This window comes from Pantherophis guttatus, chromosome 14, assembly GCF_059756535.1.
Source record: "Pantherophis guttatus breed Tessera chromosome 14, ASM5975653v1, whole genome shotgun sequence".
NCBI lineage: Eukaryota > Metazoa > Chordata > Lepidosauria > Squamata > Colubridae > Pantherophis > Pantherophis guttatus.
The window spans coordinates 13,160,601-13,182,689 of NC_142076.1; the positions used below are offsets into that span (position 1 = coordinate 13,160,601).

Below are 22,089 nucleotides of genomic sequence, written 5' to 3' on the forward strand. Positions count from 1 at the left end.
TTGCTATGCAGGTAGTTCTCAACCTAGGACCACAATTGAGCCCAAGCTTTATGTTGTTAAGGGAAACATTTGTTAAGTGAATTTTGCCCTGTTTTATGACCTTTCTTGTCACAGTTGTTAAGTGAATCATTGCAGTTAAGTTAGTAACACGGTTGTTAAGGGAATCTGGCTTCCCCACTGACTTTGCTCGTCAGAAGGTTGCAAAACATACATTCCTTGATAGTAAAAAGCTCTCTTGTGTAAATCCAAGATCTCAACAGGGTTGGTATTTGATTGTCTGTTTGGTGAATTTTTCTGAGAACGGAACCCCTTGACGCTCTATTCCAGGGGTGTCAAACTCAAGGCATGTGGGCCAAATCTGGCCCATGGTTAGATCTGGCCCACAGGGCCACCCTGGAAACAGCGAAGGACCGCCCCGCGATGCCTCTGCCAGCAAAAACGGAGCTCGGGAGGGCTGCATGCGGCCTTTCCGAGTGCCATTTTCATGGGCAGAGGACTGCAAGAGGCCGTCGCAGCCGAAAACGGAGCTCGTGATCCTGTTTTCGCTGGCAGAATACTTGGGCCACCACAGGTGCCCCCCCCCAATGTGAGTGATGTCATGCTAGCCACGCTCCCCCGGCCAAGCTCCCAGCCCCCCAGAGGTCAAACACAACCCTGATGCGGCCCTCAATGAAATCGAGTTTGACACCCTTGCTCTATTCTTTTGTTCCTCTTCCTTCTAAAGGGGACGGAGAAGACGACGAGACCGAAGAAAACACGGGCGATGTTGCCCAAGTGAAGCCGATCCTCTCCAAAGCTGAACGAAGCCACATCATCGTCTGGCAGGTGTCCTACATCCCGGAATGAACCTCTCTTCCTCTTCCTGCCAGTATAATTTTCTCCCTTCTACTGACACCCACTTCCCGAATGCCAATATGTACATACAGAACTTTTGCATCATTCCTACTGCTGGCCTGTCTGATCCCAGATAACTACAACCATTCCTGTGCCATCCAGTGGCTCCCTCCCTCTCCAGGTTTACAGTGATGGGTCTTGAGATTGTGGGACTTGTCTAGACTGGCTGGGGTTACCGTTGGCTTTCTGGTTGGAGGGAATTTTGGGATGAAGTCTATTGCATCAGAAGTCAAGACACAAAGGAAGACCATACCCTTGGCTCAGAAGGATTGGACAACTTTTCCAAGGCAGCCCCCTCCTTCTCTTCCTTCCTTCCTCCCTACCTGCATGGAGAAAAGTACCTATGAACTGCTTAACTGGCTTACTCCCTTTTGCCACCATGGAAACTGTGTCGACACTTGGATTGGTCTCCAAAGCCAGTATGAGCGAGATGTTTTTGAGAGCAACTAACATCCCTTGTCCTTTCTCCTTCACAATTATTCTGTGAGGTCCAGGCACGAATTTGGGAGCGATCTGAACTTGGCTAAAGTATCTTAAAATCTCTACCAGGAAGGTTTGCAGGTATGTTTGGGAATTATAGTCACATGTCAGCAGTTGGCATTGTATGTAGAATATGGGCTCTGGGCACAGGATGAGTTCCCATCACTAAATTTATTTTAATTGGGCACTGGTGGGTTCACCGCGGTTTAGGCACCAGTCTGGAAACCGTTCTGGGCTCTTTGTTGGTGCAGAAGGATAGAGATGCAGTAAAGATAATAAGGGTTTACCAGATGAGTGTTTGGGATCTTGACTACCGCAAGCCAGAAAAATCTGAACTTCTTCCGCCTTGAAATATTGCAGTATTCCAGAGTGGATAGATATTTTAGAGGGTGAAACCATCTTCGATGTATCTGGGAGTGTTCTGCTGGGAGCTGCAGGAATATAAGTCACAAAATCTTTCAACTTATCTATCTTGGAAAGAGAAAAATCAGGGTAGAAAACTAGGAGAAATCAAACAAATATGGAAGACAAATGGGTCAGAGAATGTAAGAGTGGAATGTGTAGAGAGAGAGGCCAATTGTCCGGGAGAAGGAAGTAGGGAAGAGGGGAAGTGAAGGACAGCTGGAGGTTCTTAGAAAGCCCTTCCTTCTTAGACTAGGACTTGTAGAAGTAGCAAAAGAAATCTGAGGCAGATGAGGACAGTGTTAAGAGTCTGATGAGGTCCAGAAAAGCTGCTAAGGAGATGAACTTTATCTTCTATAAAGATACAGTGTTTGGAGGCGTTTCAAATGGCTGATGAACTTGATCAGATCCCAGGACCATCCCAGATGGTCTAAGTATCCTTTTCTAGCCTTCCCCAGCTGGCTGCCTAAGCTGGGTCTATAAAGGCGATTTCCCCCAGTGAGTTAAGGTCAGCTTCTAGAGGTCTTCATCGACACATCCGTCTTGGCTTCTTCTTCCCCTTCTTTCAACTACTCAGGTCTGGCCTACACCCCTGGGGTGAGTTGGTGGTCTCCTATGCCAGTCTGATCTGCTTTGGCTTTTGGAGATCAGCTGTGGTTCGCCAGGTGCTACCTAGACTTATCAGGACTACCTTTCCCAAAAGCTCTTAAATTCAGTTGGCCTTCAAAAAAGGAATTCAAAAAAAGTTGTACTTCTAACACGAACGGTAGCAAGTTGAGGAAGGTCGATAGAGCATGACAAACCCATCAAGCCAACAAAATTGGCTCCATGATTAAAAACGAAAGAGTTGATTGAAGCCGCAATGTTATTCGTGTCTCAGAAAGTAAGCTGTTCTTAGTTCGATGGGATTTGCTTCTGGGCAAATGCACTGCATTTTTCCCAAGGGGAGAATGAACAAACAAACATATATATATATTAAGAGAGAGAGAGAGAGAGCGTGCACGCTTAGGCTGGGTACCCTACAACAATGTTTCTCGGCTACTTTAAAGAAATTTGGATTTCAAATCGTGGAGAATTCTAGGTTGAGTTGAGGCGGACACGTCTTAAAAGTGGCCGAAGTTAAGAAACTCTGCAAAGAAAAATAAATAAACAAGCAGAAACAAATAGCATAAGGCACGAGAGCATATCCTGTCCTTACATACATTTGAAACCGAGTTTGTTTCTTTCTTTGTTTTTAAAGTTTGATGAAGCCTCCGGCCTCTCTCATTTTTCTGGCCGTTTACTAGTCCTAACCGTGCTTGTCTGCTGCATCTGCTCCCAAGCCTTTTGCAGTTGGGAGCATGTTGAAAAGAAGCACACACGTGGGAATGGCGTGGAGGAGGAGGAGGAGGAGGAGACAGTGAAGGAAAACAGCACCCAAAGAATGGGCTCCTTTTTTAGGGGCTTATCAGCCAGCCTGGAGAAACGCTGACTGAGGGACCTCACAGAGACACCTTTCCTGCTGCAATTCCACTGTGATGTATGTAAAGTTGACTTGTACGTTATAAAAGGATTTTTAAAAAAAAAATAATAATGTGTCTTGAAGGCTGTAAACTCTGCTGTTTTGTTTGAAAGATGTAAAGAGACGGCTGTTATGAAAACCAACCCCTCCCTTGCTTTCTCCCTTCCGTGCTACCAAACAAACTGAAAACCATTATCTGTTCTGTATGTAATAAAAATGTTATTATCGTCACGGGTTGTGAGCGCCTTGCTGAACCCCTGAGAAAGATGGGAAGTCTCCCACATGCCAAGGAGAGAGAGAGAGAGAGAGAGAGAGACCCCCGTTTCTAACTGGAATACACAAGTGGAAAAAATGACATTGTCAAGTGTGTATCGAGAGTTCTAAGCAGGGGTGGGATTGAAAAATGTTAGCAACCAGCTCGCTGCCCGGTTGCTGGGTGGGCGTGGCCTACTCGGCCACCCGCACCACAGTGCAAGGGGGGGTTGCCCTCTGGAGGCTTCCCTCGAGCCTACAGGAGGGTAAAAATGGCCTCCCCGGGCTCCGGAGGCCCTCCGGAGGTTGCAAATGGGCCCATTTCCAGATTTCCGGAACTTCCGAGAGGCCCATTTTTTGCCCTCCCCAGGCTCCAGGGGCTTCCCTCAAGCCTCTGGGAGGGTGAAAACGGCCTCCCTCAGGCTCCAGAAGCCCTCCAGAGGCTGGAAACAGGCCCGTTTCCAGACTTCCAGAACTTCTGGGAAGCCTGTTTTTCACTCTCCCAGAGCCTCCACACGGGCGCTGCACTTACCTGGAATCCAAAATGGGCTGAGTGGAGGCTCCTGGAAAGGGTGGGACGGGGTGAGCCAGTCCTTGCAACTACCGGTTCGGCGAACCAGATTAAAATTAACATCCGGTTTGTCCGAACCGGCTGAATCCCACCCCTGATTCTGGTACATATCGTGGAGCCCTTAGTGCTCTCTAAGGCGAGTTGTTTTCTTGCAGACATCTCGTGACCCAACTAGATACCATCATCAGTGCCAGAAGGGGGTTTGTTCTCTTTTTTATGTACTGTACTAATGGCTTTCCCTATCAGTGTTGGCCACGCATGAGCAGTGAGCGCCAAATGCATGCTGCACGCAGAAAAAGGAGGCTTGACAAGGTAAGTAGAACAGCGGTGTGGGGGGGAAACAGATGTGCCACGTGATTTAGATTCAATCAATAAACCACACAGCACAGCTGATCATCGGAAATACCAGTTAGCCCAAACTGATAGCTTTTTAACTACCGGTTTGCCTGAACTGGTAACTTTTTTTTTTTTTTACTACTGGTTCACAATCCCTCAAGGTGGCAGTCCTATTCTTCTTTGTCTTCCAACAAATTCAGCAATCCACAAACTCTAATTACACAACCTCTCTGAAAACCGGAGGAATGAAAATGGGTATCTTTCCCACGTTTATTTTACAAAAAAAAAAAAAAAATTAAAAAATGCTATGTTGAAAAGCAATAGGCTTGTACAGACAAACAAATATCCTTGGAAAATATTTGCAAATAAGAGCTGTGCGTCTCTCATTCCAGCATTCCAGTTGGTAACTTAATAGCATAAGAAATCTAAAAATCTTGCAGATCTCTCTCTTTTAAGCAGGCATTCATTTGTTCCCTGTTCTATACATTTTTTTCCATACATTTTTATGCTCCCAATTCTGCCGATTCTGAAGTATTAAAAACTCTAAAGTGAGTTTTTAATACTTTTTTAGACAGGTGGGGGAAAAAAAATCAAACTACAGTGCCAGAAAGTCTGCCTTTTCAACCATCACTCTTTCTTGCCCCTTAAAGAGAATGAGATTAGCCTTGGCATTTAAACTGAAAAAAAAACAAACAAACTCCAAAAAACATTGATCATAAGGCTTTGTTCCCTCTGCCTCCTATTAATTGGGAACAAGTTATTTTCGTTGCTTGGCAGTCAAACAGCAGCTACATTACTCTCTTTTTATCTTGGGAGTGAATTTTTGGAGAATTTAGATGAAAGATTAAAGAAACGTTCCCCAGCTTTGGCCAGACAGTTCAAGCAACGAAACAAGCCAAATAAGAAATGGGAGTGAAAAACTTAATGTAAGAGGGACATTTGAAGAATAATATCTGTTTGGAAGACTTCTGTGTGTTTGTGCTTTCGTAGCTCACGGATATTATTCTAATTAATATTCGACTCAATAGCTGGAACAGGTTTTCTCAACCAAGGTTCTTATTTGACACGAGTCAGTGTGCAATACATTCAAGAAGATTCCCAGATGGGGGAAGTCCGGACCCCAAGAGCAACCCCTGAGATTTCATTTTTTAATGGTTATTCGTAAATCCAGTGCTCTTTGCTATCTTTCGAAGAACAGATCAGCTCCTCAGAACGAAACCAGAGTGCAATTTCTCGCTGAGCGGTCTCCACCGAATCACTGCCATGAATCACGTTCCTGCAGAGAAAGAAACGGTAGTGTAAGAGGAAGTTGAATGTATTCGGAGAGAAATGTATTACGTACAAGACAAGGATCACCTCCCTCTAGGTTACGCAGTTCCTTATAGCCCTACTGTTCTGACCCAGGCTTCCCCAAAAAGCATGAAGCAGAATCCTGGTCCCGACAAAACCCCTTTTATTAAACAAACACTTGGAATTCCTCTCATTCACCTTCGGCAAAGTCTTTCAAGGGAGAATTTACCGTCACAGACCTTATCTGGCTTGGAGAGCTGCCAGGCCGATATCTTCAAAATAGAGTCAGACAGTGAGGAGGAATATGGGCCAGTCCTGGAGTCTGGGGAAGGCTTGGACGAGGGCTCTGCCTTGGAGGCAGAGAGGGGGCCATCTGGGAGGTGCGTGCTGCCTCCGGAGCCTCCAGAGTCAGACCTTGCAGAGGAACAGGGGGAGCCTGTTCCTAGTGCACACATGCGCAGAGCTGCCAGAAGGCAAGAACAGTTAAAACAAAAGGGATGACTCGGGAGTAAGGCCTGGAGATGATTGGCCCCTCCTCCCATAAGGCTTAAAAGAGGAGCAGTGGGCCTTTTGCAGGAAAGCAAGATTGTTAATTCTGTTCCCAGTCGGCATCTCTGTTTGATTCTGGACTCCGTGTGGCTTTGCCAAGTAGGTCTTTGGCAGAGTGTCAAAGGAGATAAAGGTTGGTGATTATCCCAAAGGACTTCTCCCGAAGGACTTTTTGCAACTAATTGGGACTCAGCTGTGAATGAACGTAATTCACAGCTGTAGCAATAAAAACGGTTTTTAGGACTACTCGTGTGTTTTAATGACTCAGGAAGCCTAGGTCACAACAAAAAGCCAGATTCACTGCACGTGTTCCTGCACGTGTGATGATTCAACGATGTCAAGAAAGGTAGTAAAATGGGGCAAGACTCACTTGACAAATGTCTCACTTAGCCCAGAAATCTTGGGCTCAATTGGGGTTGTATGCCGAGGACTAATGACAATTCAACTCACTTGTCCACTTCAATGCAGAAATCTCCTCGGATGGTTCCAGGTTTCGAATCGGCTGGGTTGGTTTCCCCAATCATCATGCGTGCAGTTTTGACTACCTCCTGCCCTTGCCAGACCTACGGAAAGTGAACGAAGAAGAATGGTCAACAGCAACAACTTTGGTGGATCTCTTACAGCAGCTACCCAAAAGTTTCCACCCATTGCTTCTTGTCCTGCCTTCAGGTGCTTTGGAGAATAGCTTGACTCCCTCTTCTTTGTGGCAGCCCCTGAGATATTGGAAGACTGCTATCATGTCTCCCCTAGTCCTTCTTTTCATTAAACTAGACATTCCCAACCGTTCTTTATATGTTTTAGCCTCCAGTCCCCTAATCCTCTTTGTTGCTCTTCTCTGCACTCTTTCTAGAGTCTCCACATCTTTTTTGCATTGTGGCGACCTAAACTGAATGCAGTATTCCAAGTGTGGCCTTACCAAGGCATTATAAAGTGATATTAACATTAAGGCTAAAATTTAGCCTCTCGCATTTCTGTTCCTCACCATGGCCACAATCGGTCCCGAACTCATGAATTTCACCAAGCGGCTGAAGAAAGGACGCTCACGGAGAGAGGCGTAATGTTCTTTCAGCAACTCTTCCGAAGCCTGAGCAGAAGATACATCAGATGCAATCAATACAGACGTTTGTAAAAACACGGGATTCTAACATTCTCACCTGCAGATTGGGAAGGAATTAGAAGGATGAGCGGCTCCATCACCAAAATCACCTTCAACGTGTAATTGAAAGTTCAAAAGAAGAGACTTTTTTTTTAATAAGGTCACACGTTCTACAGTGTGGATAAGAAGCTAAAAAGATTCCCTTCGCATATATGTGCTAGTCGTTCCCGACTCTAGGGGGTGGTGCTCATCTCTGTTTCTAAGCCGAAGAGTCAGTGCTGTCTGAAGACGTCACCGTGATCATGTGGCCGGCATGACTAAACGCCAAAGGCGCACAGAACGCTGTTCCCTTCCCACCAAAGGTGGTCCCTATTTTTCTACTTGCATTTTTTAACGTGCTTTCGAACTGCTAGGTTGGCAGAAGCTGGGACAAGTAACGGGAGCTCACCCCGTTACGCAGCACTAGTGATTCGAACGGCTGAACTACAGATCTTTCGATCGACAAGCTCAGCATCTTAGCCACTGAGCCACCACATCAGAATAATAATTTAATAAGATATATTAATAATTAATAATTTTATAAGAAACTACAATACCGATAATACAAGATAAGGGATAAAAAAGACCTGTGTCGGCCAGATTAGATCTCTACATTTGATATCTATCTGGCGTTTTGTCTGAATCCTGTAGGAATGAAATGGTAAATGAGGAGCGGATATAGAACGATGGTAATTGTTATCTGCACCAAGAATCACCAAACCAGAGGAAGACTCAAATAATCATAATGAGTTTTGATTCGATCTGTTTTTTCTCAACCTTAGCAACTTTTCAGATGGATGGACTTCCACTCCTAGAATTCCCCCAGCCAGCATGTCAACTCGCTGGGCAATTCTGGGAGATAGCAATAACAATAGCACTTAGACTTATATACTGCTTTACAGTGCTTTTCAGCCCCCTCTAAGTGGTTTACAGAGTCAGCCTCTTGCCCCCCCCAACAATCTGGGTCCTCATTTTACCCACCTCGGAAGGATGGAAGGTTAAGTCAACCTTGAGCCTGGTGAGATTCGAACTGCCAAATTGCAGGCAGCCAGCAGTCAGCAGAAGTAGCCTGTAGTGCTTCACTCTAACCACTGCGCCAACGCAGCTCTTATGAAGAGTAGAGATGAAGTCTACTCTTCTTAAAAGTTGCTGAGGTTGGGAAACACCGGACAGAATCCTTGACCTGCAAAATGGCAGCTAGTTAAGGGAAAGGGACAATTAAATAATAGAAGTTGGCGCTTGGGCACACCATACCGCTCAAGGTTACTGTTGGCTCCGATTCTGCTGGCTTTTTAGAAAGTCCTTCAGGCTTGGCTATTTTCGCAGGCATGAAAAAAATCAGCGAAATAGTTGAGGACATGCTCGTTGGCCGCAGAGTTTCCTTCATGGCCATTTTTAGGCTTTTGATCTAATTTATTGTATTTCCATTTTCGCAGGACCCAATCTGGGTCAGTCACTTGGACCCAGGGGTTTAGTCTTCTCAGCTTTTGGACTTTCCCATCCTCAGGAAATCTCTCTCTAGCAGAGTTTGCTAGAGCAGGGGTCTCCAACCTTGGCAACTTTACGACTTGTGGACTTCAACTCCCAGAATTCCTGGCTGAGGAATTCTGGGAATTGAAGTCCACAAGTCGTAAAGTTGCCAAGGTTGGAGACCCCTGTGCTAGAGAGACGCTCGGAAGACAAAACCTCTGGTCCCAGTGACTGGCCCAGATTGGATCCTGCAACATTATCCTGGGACACGTACATTTTGCCTTCATTTGTTATAATTTCTGTTAACCGACCTGCGTTGCATTTAAAGACAGGGGTATTATTTCGATCAGTGAATTTCAATAAGGCTTCGTTCGCACACCTCTAATTTTTTTTAAAAAGACCAGGATGCCCATAATGAGGCCAAGTTCAGCCGGAGTCCCCGAGTGCTACCTGGGGGCTCCCATGGCTGTTCTCACCTGCATGAGCTTCATCGCCACCAGTTTGAAGCCTTTCTTCTCAAAGCGCCGGATGATCTCGCCAACCAGATGCCGCTGTACCCCATCTGGCTTGATGGCAAGGAAAGTGCGTTCGTTCACGCCCGTAAAAGCTGGAAACAAGAAACAGGCGTTATGCCCTGGCAAGATACAAAGAATGGAGGGTCCTTGGTGCTCTCTGAGCTTGGTTGTTTTCTTGCAGACGTTTCATTATCCTAAGTAGGTAACATCATCAGTGCTAGAGGAGAATGTTCAAGGAACCAAGAGCAAACCTCACCCCTTCCAACACTGATGATGTTAGCTAGCTGGGTAATGACACGTCTGCAAGAAAACAACCAAGCTCAGAGAGCACCAAGGACCCCTCTCATTTCAACACTAAGCTACAAATATTCTCCTTTATTGGTAACATCTAATGCCCATTGTTGGTTTGGTAAGCCCAGATACACCAAGTCATTCTCATTATAGATAGTCTTCAGTTTACAACCACAATGGGGTCCAGAATTTCTACTAAGCAAGGCAGTTGTTCTGGGAGTTGTGCCCAATTCTATCATCTTTCTTGCCATGCTTGTTGTGACTCACTGCAGTCGTTAAATGAATCATGTCCTCTTTAAGTGAATCCAGCTCCCCCTCCCCATTAACTTTGCTTGTCAAAAATGTTTACAAAGATTCTCAGTCCTCCAGATCATGGCTGTTCCAAAGGTGCTTTTTTCCAGGAGAGAACTGGACTTTCTTGGTTTTTCTTCGAAGACGTTTCTCCACTCATCCAAGAAGCTTCTTCGGCTCTGACGGGATGGTGGGGAACGGGAGGACATTCACGCAGAGCTGAAGAAGCTTCTCAGATGAGAAGTGAAATGTCTTCCAAGAAAAACCAAGACAGTCCTGTTGCCTCTTGAAAAAAAAAGCACCTATAGGAAGTTAGCACCCACCGCTTTCCTAGAGGAATGAAATATTTTGAGAAATATTAAAAAGGCAGAATATTATGTTTCCTTGGATGAGAAATGGAGAAGCATGTTTTAAAGAGGAAGCAGCTCCCATCTTCCTGCCCCCCCACCCTTTGTCAATGGGCCAGAGGCAGAAACTCAATCTTTGTCAATGGACCATCATCTGCAACACAATAGGACCCATCTAGCAACAGAAACTAACACAATAGGACCCATCTAGCAACAGAGACTCACCACATGGCACCTGGGAAGATTACATCATGTGATCCTGTCCACCATTAAACCATCTCTCCAAGCAGTCTCCATGTTTCCAGTGTCTTTTTCCCCACTTGGAGCTGAACCCAGAAGGATATTTCTTCCTAACACACCTTTGGGACAACCGGCTGAGAAGGTTGCAAATGCCAATCATGTGATGCCAAGATGCCACCACTGCGGTAAATACATGCCGGTTGCCAAGGACCTGAATTTGGAACACGTGACGATGGGGGGAACGAAGTGATGTTTGTAAGGATCAAGTCACAAGTCACTTTTTTTTTTAAAGCGCTGTTTTTTCAAGACCATTCATGATCTTCCCAGCTTACAAGCAAAAACAAGTGGCAAGTGGCAAGTTGCAGTCATAGGACATCTTTGTGTTAACAACTGCACCACTTAAAAGGAGGAACATTCCAGTTTTTTTGGTGGTTGTAAATCAAGGACTACCTGTAATCGCTTGTGCGTTGACAAGCATCTTCCTTTCAAGCCACCATAGCTCCATGGGGGAAAAAGGGTGGAGAGCTGCTTGTTGGCAGCAAGGATGTCAAGGTGTTTTTAAGGAATTAGCTCAAGGCCAGCGGTCCCCAAGGGGCCTCCCGTAAACCGCAGCCTCATCGCCCTCCTTCCTGCTGCCCAGCCCAATGGGGTGGAGAAAAGGTGAAATCCCTCTCCTCTGAAAGTGATCTTGGAGCCCCCCCCTCACCTTTTTAATTCCAGATTATTTATTTATTTATTTATTTATTTATTTATTTATTTATTTATTTATTTATTTATTTATTTTTAAATTTATATACCGCCCTTCTCCCTGAGGACTCAGGGCGGTGTACAGCCAGAATTAAAAAAACATGAAATACAAATATTAAAAACGATTAAAATATATATAAATTTGGCCCAAAATTAAAAATACAAACCAATTAAAACATTTAAAATTTCTTCTTAAGCCAGCCCGGCTTGCTGAAAAATTAACCTTGAAGAGGCGTTAAGGGGTGTTTGCAAAAAGGTGAGGGGGGGGGGCTTCCAATCCCCTTTCTGGACTCAGGAATGAGGGTTGGGGTCGTTTTGCACGTGGGGAGAGGAAGAAAATCCCCCCCTCCCAATATCCTGAGACGGATCCAGAAAGGACTAAAGGGGGGGGGGTCTGGATGGAAGCCTTGACAGACAGCTTGGGGGATGGCCAAGGGAGAGCAGAAGACCCAACCACGGTGAAGCGGTGACTGGGACACCCACCTGGCGCCTTCCCTCGCCTCCCTGGGCTCACCTGTCTGGAAGATGCTGGCAAAGAAAGCCAGCAAGAAAATCATGATGGGATCACCAGCAGCAGCAGCAGCAGCGGGGACGCGCAGGGCAACCCGGAAGGGAAGACCAACCCGGCCGGTGCCCGGCAGGGTTCATGCATGCGCGCGTGCACGCGCTTGCCACAGGGGCGGGGCTCTGCCCGGGACTTCGGCTTGGCTGGGGGGGGGGGGGGGGGGAAGGGGCGAGGCTGCCGCAGTTCAAAGCCGCGGAGGGCTTGGTTGGATGATCAGGACGCTCCGAATGGGACTCTGGAGAGCCGGGGTGGGCAACCTCGTTTGCAAGGTGTAAGACCACCGGGCTTCAATTCCCGGCATGGCTGGGGAATTCTGGGAGTTGAAGTGGCCAAGTTAGATAGCCCTGCTTTAAACTTTCCTTCCCTTCCCTTCCCTCTTCTTCCTTTCCTTTCCTTCCCTCGTCCTCCTTTCCTTTCCTTTCTTTCCCTCTTCCTCCTTTCCTTTCCTTTCCTCTTCCTCCTTTCCTTTCATTCCCTTCCCTCTGCCTCCTTTCCTTTCATTCCCTTTCCCTCCCTCTTCCTCCTTTCCTTTCCTCTTCCTCCTTTCCATTCATTCCCTTCCCTTCCCTCTTCCTCCTTTCCTTCCCTTCCCTCTTCTTCCTTTCCTTTCATTCCCTTCCCTTCCCTCTTCTTCCTTTCCTTTCATTCCCTTTCCTTCCCTCTTCCTCCTTTCCATTCATTCCCTTCCCTTCCCTCTTCCTCCTTTCCTTCCCTTCCCTCTTCCTCCTTTCCTTTCCTTTCCTCTTCCTCCTTTCCTTTCATTCCCTTCCCTCTGCCTCCTTTCCTTTCATTCCCTTTCCCTCCCTCTTCCTCCTTTCCTTTCCTCTTCCTCCTTTCCATTCATTCCCTTCCCTTCCCTCTTCCTCCTTTCCTTCCCTTCCCTCTTCTTCCTTTCCTTTCATTCCCTTCCCTTCCCTCTTCTTCCTTTCCTTTCATTCCCTCTTCCTCCTTTCCTTTCCTTCCCTCTTCCTCCTTTCCTTTCCTTCCCTCTTCCTCCTTTCCTTTCCTTCCCTTCCCTCTGCCTCCTTTTCTTTCCTTCCCTCTTCCTCCTTTCCTTTCCTTCCCTTCCCTCTTCCTCCTTTCCTTTCCTTCCCTTCCCTCTGCCTCCTTTTCTTTCCTTCCCTCTTCCTCCTTTCCTTTCTTTCCCTCTTCCTCCTTTCCTTTCCTTTCCTTCCCTCTTCCTCCTTTCCTTTCCTTTCCTTCCCTCTTCCTCCTTTCCTTTCCTTCCCTTCCCTCTGCCTCCTTTTCTTTCCTTCCCTCTTCCTCCTTTCCTTTCTTTCCCTCTTCCTCCTTTCCTTTCCTTTCCTTCCCTCTTCCTCCTTTCCTTTCCTTTCCTTTCCTTCCCTCTTCCTCCTTTCCTTTCCTTTCTTTCCCTCTTCCTCCTTTCCTTTCCTTTCCTTCCCTCTTCCTCCTTTCCTTTCCTTTCCTTCCCTCTTCCTCCTTTCCTTTCCTTCCCTTCCCTCTGCCTCCTTTTCTTTCCTTCCCTCTTCCTCCTTTCCTTTCCTTTCTTTCCCTCTTCCTCCTTTCCTTTCCTTCCCTCTTCCTCCTTTCCTTTCATTCCCTTTCCTTCCCTCTTCCTCCTTTCCTTTCCTTCCCTCTTCCTCCTTTCCTTTCATTCCCTCTTCCTCCTTTCCTTTCCTTCCCTCTTCCTCCTTTCCTTTCCTTCCCTCTTCCTCCTTTCCTTTCCTTCCCTTCCCTCTGCCTCCTTTTCTTTCCTTCCCTCTTCCTCCTTTCCTTTCCTTCCCTTCCCTCTTCCTCCTTTCCTTTCCTTCCCTTCCCTCTGCCTCCTTTTCTTTCCTTCCCTCTTCCTCCTTTCCTTTCTTTCCCTCTTCCTCCTTTCCTTTCCTTTCCTTCCCTCTTCCTCCTTTCCTTTCCTTTCCTTCCCTCTTCCTCCTTTCCTTTCCTTTCTTTCCCTCTTCCTCCTTTCCTTTCCTTTCCTTCCCTCTTCCTCCTTTCCTTTCCTTTCCTTCCCTCTTCCTCCTTTCCTTTCCTTCCCTTCCCTCTGCCTCCTTTTCTTTCCTTCCCTCTTCCTCCTTTCCTTTCCTTCCCTTCCCTCTTCCTCCTTTCCTTTCCTTCCCTTCCCTCTGCCTCCTTTTCTTTCCTTCCCTCTTCCTCCTTTCCTTTCCTTCCCTCTTCCTCCTTTCCTTTCCTTCCCTTCCCTCTTCCTCCTTTCCTTTCCTTCCCTTCCCTCTGCCTCCTTTTCTTTCCTTCCCTCTTCCTCCTTTCCTTTCTTTCCCTCTTCCTCCTTTCCTTTCCTTTCCTTCCCTCTTCCTCCTTTCCTTTCCTTTCCTTCCCTCTTCCTCCTTTCCTTTCCTTCCCTTCCCTCTGCCTCCTTTTCTTTCCTTCCCTCTTCCTCCTTTCCTTTCTTTCCCTCTTCCTCCTTTCCTTTCCTTTCCTTCCCTCTTCCTCCTTTCCTTCCCTCTTCCTCCTTTCCTTTCCTTCCCTCTTCCTCCTTTCCTTTCCTTCCCTCTTCCTCCTTTCCTTTCCTTCCCTTCCCTCTGCCTCCTTTTCTTTCCTTCCCTCTTCCTCCTTTCCTTTCCTTCCCTTCCCTCTGCCTCCTTTTCTTTCCTTCCCTCTTCCTCCTTTCCTTTCCTTTCTTTCCCTCTTCCTCCTTTCCTTTCCTTCCCTCTTCCTCCTTTCCTTTCCTTCCCTTCCCTCTGCCTCCTTTTCTTTCCTTCCCTCTTCCTCCTTTCCTTTCTTTCCCTCTTCCTCCTTTCCTTTCCTTTCCTTCCCTCTTCCTCCTTTCCTTTCCTTTCCTTCCCTCTTCCTCCTTTCCTTTCCTTTCTTTCCCTCTTCCTCCTTTCCTTTCCTTTCCTTCCCTCTTCCTCCTTTCCTTTCCTTTCCTTCCCTCTTCCTCCTTTCCTTTCCTTCCCTTCCCTCTGCCTCCTTTTCTTTCCTTCCCTCTTCCTCCTTTCCTTTCCTTCCCTTCCCTCTGCCTCCTTTTCTTTCCTTCCCTCTTCCTCCTTTCCTTTCCTTTCTTTCCCTCTTCCTCCTTTCCTTTCCTTCCCTCTTCCTCCTTTCCTTTCATTCCCTTTCCTTCCCTCTTCCTCCTTTCCTTTCCTTCCCTCTTCCTCCTTTCCTTTCATTCCCTCTTCCTCCTTTCCTTTCCTTCCCTCTTCCTCCTTTCCTTTCCTTCCCTCTTCCTCCTTTTCTTTCCTTCCCTTCCCTCTGCCTCCTTTTCTTTCCTTCCCTCTTCCTCCTTTCCTTTCCTTCCCTTCCCTCTTCCTCCTTTCCTTTCCTTCCCTTCCCTCTGCCTCCTTTTCTTTCCTTCCCTCTTCCTCCTTTCCTTTCTTTCCCTCTTCCTCCTTTCCTTTCCTTTCCTTCCCTCTTCCTCCTTTCCTTTCCTTTCCTTCCCTCTTCCTCCTTTCCTTTCCTTCCCTTCCCTCTGCCTCCTTTTCTTTCCTTCCCTCTTCCTCCTTTCCTTTCTTTCCCTCTTCCTCCTTTCCTTTCCTTTCCTTCCCTCTTCCTCCTTTCCTTTCCTTTCCTTCCCTCTTCCTCCTTTCCTTTCCTTTCCTTCCCTCTTCCTCCTTTCCTTTCCTTCCCTCTTCCTCCTTTCCTTTCCTTCCCTCTTCCTCCTTTCCTTTCCTTCCCTTCCCTCTGCCTCCTTTTCTTTCCTTCCCTCTTCCTCCTTTCCTTCCCTTCCCTTCCCTCTGCCTCCTTTTCTTTCCTTCCCTCTTCCTCCTTTCCTTTCCTTTCTTTCCCTCTTCCTCCTTTCCTTTCCTTCCCTCTTCCTCCTTTCCTTTCATTCCCTTTCCTTCCCTCTTCCTCCTTTCCTTTCCTTCCCTCTTCCTCCTTTCCTTTCCTTCCCTCTTCCTCCTTTCCTTTCCTTCCCTCTTCCTCCTTTCCTTTCCTTCCCTTCCCTCTGCCTCCTTTTCTTTCCTTCCCTCTTCCTCCTTTCCTTTCCTTCCCTTCCCTCTGCCTCCTTTTCTTTCCTTCCCTCTTCCTCCTTTCCTTTCCTTTCTTTCCCTCTTCCTCCTTTCCTTTCCTTCCCTCTTCCTCCTTTCCTTTCATTCCCTTTCCTTCCCTCTTCCTCCTTTCCTTTCCTTCCCTCTTCCTCCTTTCCTTTCCTTCCCTCTTCCTCCTTTCCTTTCATTCCCTCTTCCTCCTTTTCTTTCCTTCCCTCTTCCTCCTTTCCTTTCCTTTCTTTCCCTCTTCCTCCTTTCCTTTCCTTCCCTCTTCCTCCTTTCCTTTCCTTTCCTTCCCTCTTCCTCCTTTCCTTTCCTTCCCTCTTCCTCCTTTCCTTTCATTCCCTACCCTCTTCCTCCTTTCCTTTCCTTCCCTCTTCCTCCTTTCCTTTCATTCCCTACCCTTCCCTCTTCCTCCTTTCCTTTCATTCCCTTCCCTCTGCCTCCTTTCCTTTCATTCCCTTCTCTTCTCTCTTCCTCCTTCCCTTCCCTCTCCCTCCTTTCCTTTCCTTTCCTCTTCCTCCTTTCCTTTCATTCCCTTCCTTCTTCCTCCTTTCCTTTTCCTTCCTTTCCCCACTCTCCTTTCCTTTCCTCTTCCTCCTTCCCTTTCCTTCCCTCTTCCTCCTTTCCTTTCATTCCCTTCCCTCTTCCTTTCCTTTTCCTTTCTTTCCCCATTCTCCTTTCCTTTCCCTTCCCCTCCTCTCCTCCCCCTCCCCCACCCCTTTCCCCATTTTTCTTTCCCTTTCCCCTTTTCCCCCTTCTATGTAGGAAAAATTGCAATATCGGATCCTGCATGCGTAGTTGGGGGGCGGGGGGGGGGGGGCAGAGGTCCTGGCCATCCAAATCACCCCTTTTCTTCTGCTAACTTAATCGTGACACAGGTCGCGGCCATCCCTCCTGGCTTCTTGTATTGGGATAACTTTTTAAAACTCCATTCTTATGTTCCATACTTGTATGGCCCTTTCTCAACCGTAGCTACTTTTAAGAAAGTCTGGCTGGAGAATATTGGGAGTTTGGAAGTCCAGGCTTCTTAAAAGTTATGAAGGTTGAGAAACGCTGCAGAATATAATTGGTTGTCCGGAGAGGCTAGATCCAGTACAAACAATTGCAATAAGTTGGCTGTATTGTTTCAATTATTAAAAGCGGCTAATAATTGTTTTAAATTGCAATAAAGCCTGAAACAATCAACCTGCCGACCGCTAGATGGCAGCAGCGCTGTCTGTTTGTCCGAGGCTCGATTCCTTTAACAGGCGCCTTGTTCTCCCTCTCTTTCTTTTCTCACCCCCCACCTCCACTCCCACATCGATAGAAGAGCTTCCGGCTTGAAAAGAGCGCCACAGGAAGTCTCCGTGCGTCGCTCTACCTGGCCAACTCCGTGGTTCTCCCGGCGCATGCGCAGAGAGGCTGCCGATGACAGCCGGTAGCCATGGCTGCCGGGCCGCCTCTCGAACACGAAACGCAGATCTTCCTGGATCTTTTCCACCAGGACGGCCTGGTCATCTGCGCCCGCGGGCTGGGCGTCGACCGCCTGCTCCTCCGCTTCCTTCGGCTCTACTGCGAGCCCACCCGGCTGGTTCTGGTGCTCAACACCAGCCCTGCGGAGGAGGTAGGTAGGGGAGACTTTCCCTCAGCCAGCCCGCCTTCCCACCGGACGCTCAACCCGGGTTAACGCCGCGCTCTGGCCTGGCCTTGTAGGAGCCTGAGGGGGCTCCTGTTCAGTGTTAGCCCTATTTGGGTGGGAAGGCCAAGCCTGTCATTCAGGGAGGGAGGGAGGGCAGAGGGCGGCCCCCCCCCCCGCCCCGTGTTTTGGGACAGCTCCAAGCAGAGCATCCAGTCTTTCCTTTCCCCACCACAACAACCCTGTGAGGAAGGCTGGGCTGAGAGAGATGGGGGGTGGGGGGAGTGGGACTGGCCCAAAGTCACCCCATTGGCTTTCATGGCTAAGGTGGGACTAGAACTCAACGTCTCCTTATGATTGGCCCAAAGTCACCCAATTGGTTTTCAAGGCTAAGGCGGGACTAGAACTCACCATCTCCTTATGATTGGCCCAAAGTCACCCAATTGGCTTTCATGGCTAAAGTGGGATTAGAACTCACCGTCTCCTGGTGATTGGCACAAAGTCACCCCATTGGCTTTCATGCTTAAGGCAGGACTAGAACTCACCGTCTCCTTGTGATTGGCCCAAAGTCACCCAATTGGCTTTCATGGCTAAAGTGGGATTAGAACTCACCGTCTCCATATGATTGGCATAAAGTCACCCAATTGGCTTTCATGGCTAAGGCGGGACTAGAACTCACCATCTCCTTATGATTGGCCCAAAGTCACCCAATTGGTTTTCATGGCTAAAGTGGGATTAGAACTCACCGTCTCCTGGTGATTGGCCCAAAGTCACCCAATTGGTTTCCATGGCTAAGACGGGACTATAACTCACCGTCTCCTGGTGATTGGCCCAAAGTCACCCAATTGGTTTTCATGGCTAAGGCAGAACTAGAACTCACCGTCTCCATATGATTGGCATAAAGTCACCCAATTGGCTTTCATGGCTAAGGCGGGACTAGAACTCACTGTCTCCTTATGATTGGCCCAAAGTCACCCAATTGGTTTTCATGGCTAAAGTGGGATTAGAACTCACCGTCTCCTGGTGATTGGCCCAAAGTCACCCAATTGGTTTCCATGGCTAAGACGGGACTATAACTCACGGTCTCCTGGTGATTGGCCCAAAGTCACCCAATTGGTTTTCATGGCTAAGGCAGAACTAGAACTCACCGTCTCCATATGATTGGCATAAAGTCACCCAATTGGCTTTCATGGCTAAGGCGGGACTAGAACTCACCATCTCCTTATGATTGGCCCAAAGTCACCCAATTGGTTTTCATGGCTAAAGTGGGATTAGAACTCACCGTCTCCTGGTGATTGGCCCAAAGTCACCCAATTGGCTTTCATGGCTAAGACGGGACTATAACTCACCGTCTCCTGGTGATTGGCCCAAAGTCACCCAATTGGTTTTCATGGCTAAGGCAGAACTAGAACTCACCGTCTCCATATGATTGGCATAAAGTCACCCAATTGGCTTTCATGGCTAAGGCGGGACTAGAACTCACTGTCTCCTTATGATTGGCCCAAAGTCACCCAATTGGTTTTCATGGCTAAAGTGGGATTAGAACTCACCGTCTCCTGGTGATTGGCACAAAATCACCCCATTGGCTTTCATGCTTAAGGCAGGACTAGAACTCACCGTCTCCTTGTGATTGGCCCAAAGTCACCCAATTGGCTTTCATGGCTAAGGTGGGACTAGAACTCACTGTCTCCTGGTGATTGGCCCAAAGTCACCCAATTGGTTTCCATGGCTAAGGCGGGACTAGAACTCACCGTCTCCTGGTCATTGGCCCAAAGTCCCTGAATTTCAAGAACATTGGTAATAGACCTTCTCTGGATGAAGGTCCAGTTTGTGAAGGACTTTCCTCAAATGTGTAAAACACCCCACCCAAATTCTCATGTCCTATAACACTCAAGCCTCGTGACATCATTTGTGTAAGGGTGTTCTGGCAGAATCCCCCAAGAGAGATTTATTTATTTACATCCTGTTTTTATTATTATTTATAAATAACTCAAGGCGTTGAACGTATCATACTCCTTTCTCCTCCTATTTCCCCACAACAAGCCTATGAGGTGGGTTGGACTGAGAGACTATCCAGAAATTGAGGAACATTTTCTCTCTCCTACTCCCTCCCTCCCTCTGTCTATCTTCTATCTGCCTATTGTCTGTCTGTCTGTCTATTATCTATCTACCTATTATCTATCATCTACTTATTTTTCTACCTATCATCTAACTGTCTATCATCTCTCAATCTATCTAATCTGTCTGTCTGTCTGACCATCCATCCATCCATATCTGGACATAGTTCTAGGAACATATAAGAAAAGCAATCCCATTGAAAAAGTGCTCTTTACTTCTAAGCAGGCATTCGTAGATAATGTTATAAATCTGAATTGTTTCTTTACGGCATCATTAGGTTGCAATGCTATCAAATATATGTCAAGTAATGGAGCCCATTGAATTAAACAGAGGTGTTACTCCTGAGTAATATGGATAGGATTTCTACTATCGGTAGGCATTTGAATCTCATTAGTTGACAGGAGACATAAAATGTTATATGTTACTGGTCTTTTCCAGGAAACTCATTTGCTGAAAACCAGTTCTGACGTAGCCCAAATCCCCTATTTATGCTTAATAGTTGACAGTGAATTTGGGGAGTCTAAGGTTTGCAGAAATAAAAAAAGCTATTTTAAAATAATTGCTCTAATAAGGAATTAGCCCAGAGGCCTGCAACCTTAAACACTCAAAGAGCCATTTGGAGCCATTTCCCACAGAAAACACTGGGAGACACAAAATCTGGGTGGGTGTGACCAACTTGATGTCACTCACTCCCACCAGTCACATGACCCCCTCCTTAGCCACGCCTACCCAGCCGGTTATTAGGGCAGAGAACCGGTTGTTAAAAAACACCAGGAACAACAAAATCCTTTTGACATCTTTCTCTCCCCTCCCTCCCTCTGTCCCCCTCTCTCTCTCACCCCCCTCTCTGTATCTCTCTGTCTCTCCTCCGGCCACTTCTCCATCCCCCATCATCGCTCTTTCCTTCTCAGGCCAGGCAAGGAGTGACTGGGAGGGGAGGGCGAGGGGCGGGGCCAGCCAGTGGTGGGATCACACGACATGGAACCACAGCAGAGGGCCCAAAGAGCCGCATGCGGCTCCGGAGCTGCAGGTTGCTGACACCCAAATTAGCCTAAAGAATACAAATCCTTTTTTTCTGCCTGGCTTTCTCTGAATCATTTTTCCTTTATCAGGTATATTTTAGTGACCAGTGAAAGACAGTAAACTAATTGCTTATCTTCCTCTTTACTCTGAATCATTTTTCCCTTTGTCAGGAATATTTTATTGACCAGTTAAAGACCGATAACGTTGCTTATCTTCCTCGGCGAGTTACAAATGAAATTGCCAGCAGCAGCCGCTATGAGGTTTACACCCAGGGAGGAGTTATTTTTGCCACTAGCCGAATTCTGGTGGTGGATTTCCTGACCGACAGGATTCCTGCGGATCTTATCACTGGTAAGAAGTTTAAAACTGGGTGTCATTCCCGCCTCTCGGCATGCCGTGCATAGTTTTGAGTCTAGACTGAAAAAAATGCAGGGCTATTGTTCTTCCCGGTTCACGTATAGGCGAATTTCAAATAATGTTCTTTGTTTTATAAGGTCATTCCCACTAGAGGTCAGCATGGGAGAAGCTCTATTAAAAATACAGCTTGTAAGCTACAGATTAGTCATGGAGACATGCTCGGGACATTCTTTTCTGCCCGAAAAGCCTGTGTGGCTTAGTTAGATATTACTGGAATTAGGTCATGAGGTTTGCAGGATAATCTTGAATTAGTCACTTTCTGTCTCTCTTAAGCCAGGGTTTCCCAACCTCTGCAACTTGAAGATGTGTGGATTGCAACTCCCAGAATTTCCCAGCCAGCATGTCTTAACGTTTACCACGTTGGCTGGGGAATTCTGGGAGTTGAAGCCCACCTGTCTTCAAGTAACCAAGGTTGGGAAAGACTGCTACAAAGCCAACGGCTAAAACTGGAGATGGGGATCAGGGCAGGGGTGAAATCCAGCAGGTTCTGGAGAACCTGTAATGGAAATTTTGAGCAGTTCAGAGAACCAGCAAATACCACCTCTGGCTGGCCCCAGAGTGGGGTGGGAATGGAGTTTTTGCAGTATCCTTCCCCTGCCACACCCAACCAAGCCAAACCCACCAAGCCACACCATGCCCATCAAGCCACGCCCACAGAACTGGTAGTAAAAAAAATTGGATTTCACCACTGGAACAGGGTATAAGGCCACTGACCAGTTTAGGGGAAAGATTGGAGTAAAAATGTCACAGAATAGTAACAGCATCTGTGGCTGATCTGTAACGTTAGGACAAAGTGGCTGTGTTCATGTTGTGGCCCGCCAGCGGCCAGCAGAGCTGGTAACAGATTCGGACAGTGAAGAGGTTGGGGAGGAACGGGGGCCAGTCCTGGAGTCTGGGGAAGGCTCAGATGAGGGCTCTGAGTCGGAGGCAGAGAGGGGGCCAAGGCCATTTGGTAGTTCTCTGCTGTTTCCGGAGTCTGACATCAGCGAGACAGAACAGCTTTTTTTATTATTATTATTTGATTTATATGCTGCCCTTCTCCGGAGACTCAGGGCAGTTTACAGTGCGTTAAGCAATAGCCTTCATACTTTTGTATATTTTTACAAAGTCAGCTTATTGTCCCCACAAACTG

At 47.2% G+C, this 22,089-nt stretch overlaps 3 protein-coding genes across 22 annotated transcripts in view; 2 read left to right on the forward strand and 1 right to left on the reverse strand.

Annotated features, from left to right (window-relative positions):
- MAPK8IP3 (mitogen-activated protein kinase 8 interacting protein 3) overlaps positions 1-3,508 on the forward strand; it is a 71,882-nt gene extending 68,374 nt beyond the window's left edge. For 17 of the 19 annotated variants that reach the window (XM_087878392.1, XM_034430267.3, XM_087878391.1 and 14 more), the window contains one exon: positions 725-3,508. In XM_087878392.1, the coding sequence (XP_087734518.1) occupies positions 725-846 (122 nt within the window). In that variant the 3' untranslated portion in view covers positions 847-3,508. The remainder of the gene's footprint in view (positions 1-724) is intronic. The other 2 variants (XR_004593447.3, XR_015729834.1) reach the window with 1 other exon arrangement.
- Positions 3,509-4,679: 1,171 nt separating this feature from the next.
- Positions 4,680-11,987, reverse strand: NME3 (NME/NM23 nucleoside diphosphate kinase 3). Its single transcript, XM_034430262.3, has 5 exons — positions 11,826-11,987; positions 9,357-9,487; positions 7,258-7,359; positions 6,726-6,838; positions 4,680-5,712 (listed from the first exon to the last, which is right to left on the reverse strand). Exons 1-5 carry the CDS (start codon positions 11,866-11,868, stop codon positions 5,592-5,594), a joined length of 510 nt encoding a protein of 169 aa, XP_034286153.2. The 5' UTR covers positions 11,869-11,987; the 3' UTR covers positions 4,680-5,591.
- A 5,135-nt stretch (positions 11,988-17,122) lies between these two features.
- Positions 17,123-22,089, forward strand: part of ERCC4 (ERCC excision repair 4, endonuclease catalytic subunit) — a 29,997-nt gene continuing 25,030 nt past the window's right edge. Inside the window, exons 1-2 of one of the 2 annotated variants that reach the window (XM_034430261.3) lie at positions 17,123-17,387; positions 20,711-20,891. In XM_034430261.3, coding sequence (XP_034286152.2) covers positions 17,208-17,387; positions 20,711-20,891 — 361 coding nt within the window. In that variant the 5' untranslated portion in view covers positions 17,123-17,207. The remainder of the gene's footprint in view (positions 17,388-20,710; positions 20,892-22,089) is intronic. The other variant, XM_034430260.2, reaches the window with a different exon arrangement.